Source organism: Nelumbo lutea, chromosome 5 (assembly GCF_056320005.1).
Source record: "Nelumbo lutea isolate HS-2025 chromosome 5, American lotus-T2T, whole genome shotgun sequence".
NCBI classification, from domain to species: Eukaryota; Viridiplantae; Streptophyta; class Magnoliopsida; order Proteales; family Nelumbonaceae; genus Nelumbo; species Nelumbo lutea.
Window position 1 is genome coordinate 47282808 of NC_142688.1, and position 10409 is coordinate 47293216.

The following is a 10409-nucleotide window of genomic DNA, read 5'->3' on the forward strand; positions in this document are numbered from 1 at the left end:
CATGTCTATTTGAATAAGTTTTTGTATAATCATGATTTTAAAGTTTGTGATTGTTCACAATTAATTAACAATTAATGATTATTAACACTTAAACAATGTCTCTTGATCACACTCAATCAAGTTGTGACCATTAGATTAAATTAAAATGTTAATGGTATTTTATCATAGTACGGACCCTGTATATTTTATCAAAAACCCATTTTTAGTACAACAGTGCTGTAAACATAAAATTTAGGCCTTTGATTTATATCTGTGGCCCACCAAGATGTCAGTTAATTTAATTGAAGGTGAGTCCACATCAATAAATCAAAGGCTTTGATATTGTTATTTCAACTTAGTGCTACGACAGTGTCACAGCAAATTAAATGTATTGTTTGAGCATCATCATTGGTTTCATAGCTTGCTACACAGAACATTCAATTAATCCAATTTCTAAGCTGTAGAATCTAATTAGATGAAAGCTTTAGTTGTATAGCAAGCTGTGGAACCGGTGATAATGCCACATGCCAATGATAAAATATTAAAATACATGGAGCCCCACACTGACTGAGAGATTAAATGGTTGTGTGGCCATGTATTTCCTGACTGATGTAGGTGTTATTAGTTCTACAGCCTCCAGAACTTCAGCTAACCCTTTTTGTGTGCTTGTACCTTGTTATTGAAGTGGTCGTAGGTGAGATGTGCAGCTGAAATATTGTGGACTTGTGGTTAGAGTGTGGATATAGTCCTCTGGCCGAAGGTGAAATTTAAATACTCATTATGCAAAGGTAAAACATACAAGGAGCTTATATATATTTGCCTGTAAGGCTTTATTACTCCAAAACTAATCTATCTTGGTTTACATTGCAGCCGACCTTCCATGAGATTCAGACCTTGGTTTGAAGACCAGCATTTCTTCTCTTTTGAATTTCAGCCTTCTTGCTTCTTCATTTGAAATCTGGTAGGAATTGACGAGGATCTCTTCTGGCATGCTCCGAATGACTGAAGCCCTCCCAGCAAGTGAGCTGATCATTGCATTATCATTTGTCTTGAATGAAATCCATTCAAACCCATCATCTCCTGCTTGTTTCACTATGGCATAGTTTTGTGGAAGGATCAGGAGCTGGTTCTTACGAAGTTGCCCATCAAAGACGGTGTGTCCAGAGTCTCCAACAATCTGAACCCGGGCTTCACCACTAAGAACGTAGATCACACTATGTGCATTCATCTTCCAATGAGGAGATAACATAGAATTCTGCACATATTATCATAAATACAGATTGAGTACATTTTAAGAAATCATGAGTGAATAACCAATCAGAGGGAGGATGTGCAATTCCTTAGTAATACCTTGTAGAGATATCCTCGTTCAGCACTAAGTTGAAGGAAGCCAAGGATAGGGAGGCTTTGGCTGTTGAGGTTGGTCACTCGTCCACCAAGTGGGGTATATATGTCAGCACTTGTGGCTTTATCAATGTTTTGTCTAAGTCTCATGTTGCAAAGGGTTTCCTCAAAACCATTTTCTTTTACATTCTTTTCTTGTTGTTGTTCCTCATCTTCACTCAATATTGACTTTATCACTTGAAGACCCTCTTTAACATGGATGATAGGTCCCCTCTGGTCATTTTCACCTTGAAGCTTTCTTGCTGTCTCCTTTCTCACACCGTAAGCCTGAGCCAGTAGCTTAACATCAAAGCCACTGAATATGTTGTTGCCAGAGCTCTCCTGTTCAGCTTTCTGCTGGCGCCGGGATGATGATGATCCTCTTTGTTGTTGCTGTTGCTGTTGCTGTTCTTGTTCTTCTTGTACATGACCAGCAAGGTAGAATTTCTTAACATGCACATCAAATGATCCATTGTAAGCATTTGGTTCAGTATTCATGCGTATACGAGAAGTGGTTAGATGGTTAATTTAGATTGCTTACTCTCATTCTATCATCAAGCTGGTTGACATTGTTGGTGGTGTCACTGAAAGAGAATGCAACAACTGGCGTGTCACCATCATTGTAAAACCAATAAGCAGCTCCATTGGGCACCGCAATAATGTCTCCCTGTTTGAAGAATCTAAGTTTCTGGTGTTGATCATCAAATCTTTGGCTTTTACTGTATTGATCCTCTGATCTTTTGCTTTCCCTGTCTTGCTTCGTAGATGTTTGGCTTCTACTGTCTTGATCCTCAGATTGCTCATATCGTTGGAATGAATGGAATGTTTCAGGGCAACCGGGGAGCAATAATCCCAGAACTCCTTTACCTGTATGTGGAACACAAGCTCGTAATTAAGTTGTAATGAATATACAAGAATATATACATAATCTTATGCATGACATAGAACAACAGAGTTGTAGTAGCAATGCAGATGGCAGATGGGTTAATATAGAGAGCTAGCCTTGAACGACGTAGATAAGTTGAGGTGCATTATCGTAGGCTGGCAAAGCTAGGCCATTGGGCTCAATGGTAATACGAAAAGCTGCAACACCAGCACATTGGAACTGATCATCATTCTGATCCCAATACTCAATTAGACCAGCCTCGGCCTCGACCCGACGAAAAGGTTCGAGGGCATCAAGGTTATAGAGTTGGCATTTGCTTTTTTCTCCTCGGAACTGATGTTGGGGTTGGGTATGCTCTTGTTGTTGTCTGGCTAGGCAGCTATGGAACAAGACAAGGAGACAAAGAGTACCAAGGGAAAGAAAAGAATGCTTGGCCATGGTGTAATTAACAACTTAGAAATATTAATTGTCACTTGATCAGTTGATGAGGTGAAGCGGCGGGTGGGATTGTTGGGTATATATAGGGTGGATTGGTAATTTAGGGATTGACACCTTTCAATTGGTTGCAGAGAGGTTCTTTAGTCTCTCTTCACCTTGCATGACTGCTGTAGCTTGGTTATGAACACATATCTTATTTTGATAAGGGCAGATGTAGATGCTGATATGATCATCAAACAAGTGTAGAACTGATTACAAGGTGTAATATATTGTCCATATTTGAAGGGACACTTTGACGAGGATGGAGGTTGCATTAGCCACAGTAAGCCCTACTGTGACACCAAAAATCTGACTTATCTATTGTTTTAGAGCAGAGTGTCAATCAAAAAATTAAAAAGATATGCACTGCATGCATTTCATGACAAACATGGATCTTTAACAGGAAGCCTGCCCACTGCTCTTGATCATATAATGGTTGACATTTTACGGTTCATCGGTCCCACTATTTCATTCCACGCAAAAAAAAAAAAAAAAAAAAAGTAAATCTGAGGAAGAATCCTCCCAATGCCAGAATAGCGGAAAGATGAAGCTAACCTTAGTGAAAGTGCCTCAATTGCCAACAATTGGAAATACATGTCGACCATAACAATGTGTAGTGAGCAGATATGTGGTATTTTCCCGGTGGTCATTGATAAAGGCACTAACCCTTATTTGAAGGTTAGCACTACTGCTGGCCTCAAATAATGTGCAACTAAATCATCAGTTGATAATTTCCTTGGGATTTATTCCGAATGGGGCAGGGACTGAGACCATTTCTCGCCCTGGATTCTAATTAATATATATATATATATGTATGCATGCGATATATGTGTTTATATGTACATATATATCTATATATTAATATTTTAAAAAATATGGTTGAAAATGTTTGAATCTTTTTTAATAGTATTGTAAATTTTAATTATTTTATTTTATTTTTTAAATAAAATAAAAAACAAAAATAAAATGATTAATATTATAAAAAATCACAAGAAATGGGGATCCTCATGAGGATGGGGATGGAGATAACCTCAGAAACAGAAACGGAAATGAAGAGAGACTCCCCATCCCCGCCCCTCGCCCCGTTGCTATTCCTAATTCCAATACATGGTGAGATGTGTTGTGAGGGAGAGAAATTGATAATTCGTTTATTATCTCATTTGCTGTTACACAATTTGAAGAGCTTCAACTTTCAACCATATTTGGCTTGGGTTTGGGATCAGGCCCATTCAAAATTTAACAAATTCCCAATCCAACCCAACATGACAATATATAAGTGAAGGTGAATTTAGATAGGATCTGCTATGGATTTTTTTTTTTTTTTTTGATAAATAGAGCTGCTTTAGATTGAATTTATCATTCGTAACCATAGCGGGAATCCCATTGAATAAGAGATCAGATCCATTGGTGACAGATGTAATATTCTTTTGGTAGGAATTTCAGCTCTGTTGCAGTTTAAATTTTGAGAAAATAATCATTGGGGGAGACACATTGATTGAACGTAGTTCAAGCCCCGTTAGCCAGATCTTCCCCTCCATGATGTATCTGGATTGAGATACTCGATTGCAGAGCGCTCCTCCAACTCTTCTGGTCTCATGGAGTTTTAGGTGTACAAAATTGTCCTAATGAAGATGGTTAGATGCCCACCATCTATCTGTCTTTGATTGCTATGGAATTTTTGGTGCATAGTTACTTGGGTTGATGAAAATCACTGATTCTATTACCTCACTAAACCATACTAGTACTACAGATAAGGTTTTAATCCATGCCAAAAACAGGGGTTGATACCTTTACAGTTGAACACCACTTGTTGCTTAATTTATTAGTTTATTAAATAAATTTAAACCACAAAATATATATAAAAAAAAAACCAATTAAAATATGGGACTGATTTAGTATTAGAATAAGATGGTTTATTCATTTCTTTTTTTTATGTAGATACCATTTAATGGTTTGAAGCTATTTGATGATGTATGGGTCCAAAACCCTGATCATGCGATCCTGCAGTATGTAATAAAATCTCTAAGCATATCAAATAAATCATATTTAAAAACTTTATAAAAACAATTTACATTGGTATCACCATGCATAATTAATTACCAAAATGCATGAGCATTTTTGAGTATATTTCCTTCTTGTGACCTTCAGTACATCTCTATGGTAAACATGGATCACAATTCAATATAGGGCTCCCTCCAATTAGTCCGGGCTTCAAACAATTGGGTTGGAGTCAGAAGAGATTAAATACAAAGAAAATCTGGGGTACTGTTGTTATAGACACGTCAGCAAGTCTAAGCATTACCTCATCCCAAATGACCAAAAGAATTCAGACCTTAATTTGATCCAACAAAATGTATCATTAATGTGTTTAAATAAATCCTGGTCCTGGCCCAAGTTAATCAGGTTGGGCTAGAGACCAACGTTTATTGAATAAAAAACTTTCTATGTAAACACCATTAGTGAATTTACTTTACACGAAAGAATAAAATATAGTACAAGTTTTGATGACACTTTGCACGTGAGCTTTGTTATAAAGACCCCTAAATATGGATTTTACACACTTTACCTCTGCTGTTCAGTCAACTTCATGGAATATTTCTTTTAAGTTTTTTTTTTTTTTCTAAATTCTTAACTCTCACATGCTTTTCTCAACTGTCTTCTAACAAATTCATATCTTGAGAACTTTGTGAATGGTCGTTCATCAAACATCTTGAGAACTTCCTTTTACACGAGCAAAGCTGTTACAAAAGGAATGAAACAATATTAGTGATAGACCCTGTCGACCCTCTAACAGCAGCTGTAAACAAATCAAATGGGCGAAGACACTTGCTCAAGTATCTAACATGAAATCGGAGAAATAGGATATGACCCCAGAAGGCTGCGGTCCCAAGGGAAGGTTTTGCTCAGAATCTCATCTGTTTACTGATAGACTAGAGGTCGTACTCTATTTATACTGAATCCTCTAGTACGTTATCAAATTTTAATTTTCTGAAGGGGAGAGACCTTTTATTCTGAGAATAAATCGACCACTTGAACCTGTTCAGCCTTAAGGTCAAGGGACAAGTGTCCCACAGCGATAGGATTAGTTGCCCAAAATTTATGAGCTACCTTCCCAAATTGACCACACCAATAAGGAAGTAAATTGAAAACATGGCAATAGTTTGTTTAACTATAAATAAGCATAAGATAAGAGACAAGACAAAGATATTTATCCATGGGCGTAGGCTTAGGTTATTCTATATCGAGGATTCGAGGGCAGTTGGCACTCAGATCTACAGTTAGCTGGAAAAAGTGGGTTATTGATGAAAAAAATTCCTGCAAAATGTTTCCAATGATTCATTGTTTTTATGCATAAGATATAAAAAAAAACAATTTTTATCTTTTAATAATCCAAAAACTCACTATTGTTTTTGGATTGCCCACCATCTAAGATTAGTTCTATTGAGTAAATTTTGGCTTTTATTGAATAAACGTTTTGTACTTGTTGTAAAATCAATTAATGAGGGTGTTTATGACACATAGACATCATTAGGCATCACATTAGCAAAAGTGTCACCACATTAGTAAAAGTGTCACTAAACGCCTACTCATTGGGGGAAACTCCAAAATGAAGTTTCCTGAAATGAGAGAGGTGCACAAAAATCGATGTTTACTTTTACAAACATGGATACGTACGGATGCACATAATGAGGTAGGCCTTTGCTGATGGAACGCCTATGTGGCAACGTTTATTCAATAAACACCAACAAAACCAAACACATACAAAATTTTTTTAAAAGGAAGATCCATTCTATTCCCAAATCAACCACTTGGACGCGCTCAGCCTTTAAGGTCAAGATACAAGTGTCCCTTAATTTCCATAAACTTATCAACTATCCTGCCAAACATTGGCCACACCAAGCAAGTAAATTGGTGACATGGCAATAGTTTGTTTAACTGTTAATTTATCAACTATCCTATCAAACCTCAGGCGCCCTTGAGCTTTGCGGCCCATGGGCCCAAAGAGCAATCCCACAATTAACTCCTTCCCCGACAACCGTTGCCTCAAGGCCCTCGCTACCACCTAAATATTCAATAGAATTGTTTGAATTTAAACAAAGGCACCGAAAGAGGAGAGAGGCAGGACCGTTGACTTCTGGGCCCCACCACCTCACTCGTTTCTCCCGAGTCCCAAGTTCAACAACAACACCAGACTCTGACTAACCCCATTCTCAAGCGCAAAAAACCGAACAGGTTTCTTCAGAGATTAACCGTCGATGCCTTCTTCTTCGGCGTTGACGAGATCTCCCCCTCCGAAATACATCCGCCTGGGTAGTTTCACGTTCCGTTTCTTTCTCCGCCCTCCCCTGAACAAACTTAGCGTCGTCCATCTTAGAAGCGCCTGTTTTTCCACCGCCACCCACTGGATCCCTCTAGAAGGTTTGGCTATTAACGAAACCGGCTCTTCCACCACAAAACTGACCATGAACAGCTCCCAAAAGACTTCCATTGTCAATGCATTAGGTATTTCGTGCAAGGTTTCTGATGTAATTGTTTCTGGTCACGTACCAATTTTTTGTGATGTATAATTTTTTTTTTTTGGCTAAGTACCTCGTTATTTGACCCAGTGGTGACGTGCCTTGGTGATGAGCTACTTGGTGGCAAATTCCCTGGTGCAGAATTGCCTGGTGGCGAGCTCCCTGGTGGAGAGTTACTTGGTGACGAACTGCTTGGTGGCGAACTCCCTGGTGGAGAACTGTCCGGTGGCGAGCTCTCTGGTGGAGAGCTACTTGGTGGCGAACTCCTTGGTGGCGAACTGCCTGGTGGTGAACTGCCTAGTGGCGAGCTCCCTGGTGGACTCGTCATTTGACCTGCTCCTAGGTGGCCTGCAACTCAGAGGATGGTGGAGCTCCTTGGTGCAGCGCAACCCGACTACCCTCTGCATGAGGTGATTTCCTCTCCTTTGTAGGCGGCAAGAGCTGAGGGACCTGCGAGAACTGTATCAGAGGACCCGGGGGTATTTTCCCAGTGGGGACTCTCCGATGCCTAAGTTAGCATTCTGATTACAGAGAGCTTGGGGAGAAATGAGAGAGCTAGAGAGCAGGGGTTTCCATCCTTTTCTTTCCCCTCTCCCTTGGCTTTGGGGGTCGGAGTCCTTATATAGTGGTGTTCTCGCGGGTTAGGTGGGTGAAAAGCCTTCAAACAGTAAGACTCGTCATATCCCGTCAGAACCGGGGTACGGTGGTGAACTCCTCGAGGTTGTCAGGCTAGCGCTTGTGTCAGGCAGCCAGGTCGGTGCCTGGGCCAGGTTGTCAGGTCGGTGCCTGGGTTAGTCGGCGAGTCGGTGTCTGGGCTAGGTTGTCAGGTCGGCGCCTGTGTCAGTCGGTGGGTCGGTGTCTGGGTCAGGTTGTTAGGTCGGCGCCTGTGTCAGTCGGTGGGTCGGTGTCTGGGTCAGGTTGTTAGGTCGGTGCCTGTGTCAATCGGCGGGTCGGTGTTTGGGCTAGGTTGTTAGGTCGGCGCTTGTGTCAGTCGGCGGGTCGGTGTTTGGGCCAGTTTGCCAGGCAGGAGATCTTCCTACGATATGCCAAACTACTCTTCTGTACCGAGCTACCCTACAAGTGGCGAGCTGCCCAGGGGAGCTATGCCGAGCTCCTTGGGCTATGCCGAGCTGCCTGGCTCCTTGGTGACGAGCTCCTTGGAGAGCAGTCTAGCTCCTTAGCGAGCTCTTTGGTGAGCTACAGAGCTCCTTGGCGAGCTCCTTGGTGAGCTACCGAGCTCGCGGGGTAAGCCGTTGTGGTTCATCGGTGGGCATCTTATGGGCGGCTAGGTCGGCCAGGCCGGATCATGTGCCAGGCTGATCCGGCCAGGTCGCGCACAGGCCGCGCTAGGCCGCACAGGCCTCGCCAGGCCGCGTGCAGGCCGCCCGTAGGCCACGTGCAGGTCACGCCAGGCCGCGCCAGGTCGGCCAAACCGGTGCCCGGGTGTCCAACTTGGTAAGTTGTTGCTTGGGTGTTCGCCTAGTTGTCACGAGGTGCCATGTATCGCAATTTCGCTGGAGGGCCAAATCTGCCCTCATCATTTGCCCCCCACTCCTGAGCTGAGAGTAGCTCAGCGAAGGGAGTAGATTTCTTTTGGCCCGTAAGTCGACGAGCTAGTAAGTGCTGATTCAATTCCTTAGGCTTTGGGAGCTTCCTGTATATGGTGAGCTACGAGTAAGGCGAGGGGGTCTCCGCCAGTTCAGTAGTGTAGCCCTTAGGCTTTAGGGCAACTTATAGTTCACTTTTGTTGATTTTGCTCCTACTGAGGAAGTGACTGGATATTTAGCAATAGTGTGGCCCGTAGGCTTTGCGAGTGACTCATAGTCTACTCTTCTTTGACTTTTGCCCGTGCTGGAGAGGCGACCGGGTCTTAAGCAGTAATGTGGCCCATAGGCTTTGGGAGTGACTCGTAGTCTACTCTTTTTTAACTTTGCCCGTGGCGGAGAGGCGACCGAGTCTTAAGCAGTAATGTGGCCCGTAGGCTTTGCCTGTGAGGTGCCGAGCTATGATTGTGTTGCATAAGCTTCGTAATGCTAGTCACCCACTCCTACAAGAAGCTACTAGGAGCTCGACCTTCGAGGGCAGCACTACTAACTTTAGGTCGCCAGCTCACACTGGAGCCTTGGAAGGCTCGACCGGTAAGGGCACCTATGTAGTCTGTTGACTGCCAACTCCCGCGGAAGCCACGAAGAGCTCATCTTTGTAGGGAGGACCTTGCGGAGAGGACTGATGAGGCATTATCTGAATTGAAAGTAAGGTTGGTAGAGCTACTTAGTTTGTTAGCTCCCTACATAGTCTTTGAGTTCATAAAAAATGTAAACTATAAAGCGATAGCTTCGATTTCTAAAAAAGTGAGGACTTAGCTTTGGTAAGATGAGTACTTAGCATTTGTAGGATGAGAACTTAGCTTTTTATAGTGTGTTCCCACAGACGACGCCAATTGATGTAATTATTCTGGTCATGTACCAATTTTTTGTCATGTATAAATTTTTTTTGGCCAAGTACCTCGTTATTTGACCCGATGGTGACATGCCTTGGTGATGAGCTACTTGGTGGCGAACTACATGGTGGCGAGCTCCCTGGTGGAGAGCTACTTGGTGGCGAACTGCCTAGTGGCGAACTCCTTGGTGGCGAACTGTCCGGTGGTGAGCTCCCTGGTGGACTCGTCATTTGACCTGCTCCTAGGCGGCTTGCAACTCAGAGGATGGTGGAGCTCCCTGGTGTAGCACAACCTGACTACCCTCTGCGTGAGGTGATTTCCTCTCCTTTGTAGGCGGCAGGAGCTGAGAGACCTACGAGAACTGAATCAGAGACCCGGGGGCATTTTCCTGACGAGGACTCTCCGATGCCTAAGTTAGCATTCTGATTACAGAGAGCTTGGGGAGAAATGAGAGAGCTAGAGAGCATGGGTTTCCATCCTTTTCTTTCCCATCCCCCTTGGCTTTGGGGGTCGGAGTCCTTATATAGTGGTGTCCTCGCGGGTTAGGTGGGTGAAAAGCCTTCAAACAGTAAGACTCGTCATATCCCGTCAGAACCGGGGTATGGTGGTGAACTCCTCGAGGTTGTTAGGCTGGCGCTTGTGTCAAGCGGCCAGGTCGGCACCTGGGCCAGGTTGTCAAGTCAGCGCTTGTGTTAGTCGGCGGGTCGGTGTTTGGGCTAGGTTGTCA

At 42.8% G+C, this 10409-nt stretch overlaps 1 protein-coding gene across 1 annotated transcript; it reads right to left on the bottom strand.

Annotated features, from left to right (window-relative positions):
- Positions 1–730: 730 nt before the first annotated feature.
- Positions 731–2739, bottom strand: LOC148852189 (cocosin 1-like). The gene is made up of 4 exons (XM_088946949.1): positions 2365–2739; positions 1904–2229; positions 1330–1809; positions 731–1234 (listed from the first exon to the last, which is right to left on the bottom strand). The coding sequence occupies exons 1-4, from the start codon at positions 2684–2686 to the stop codon at positions 839–841; spliced, it is 1524 nt and encodes a 507-aa protein (XP_088803075.1). The 5' UTR covers positions 2687–2739; the 3' UTR covers positions 731–838.
- Between the last annotated feature and the right edge of the window lie 7670 nt (positions 2740–10409).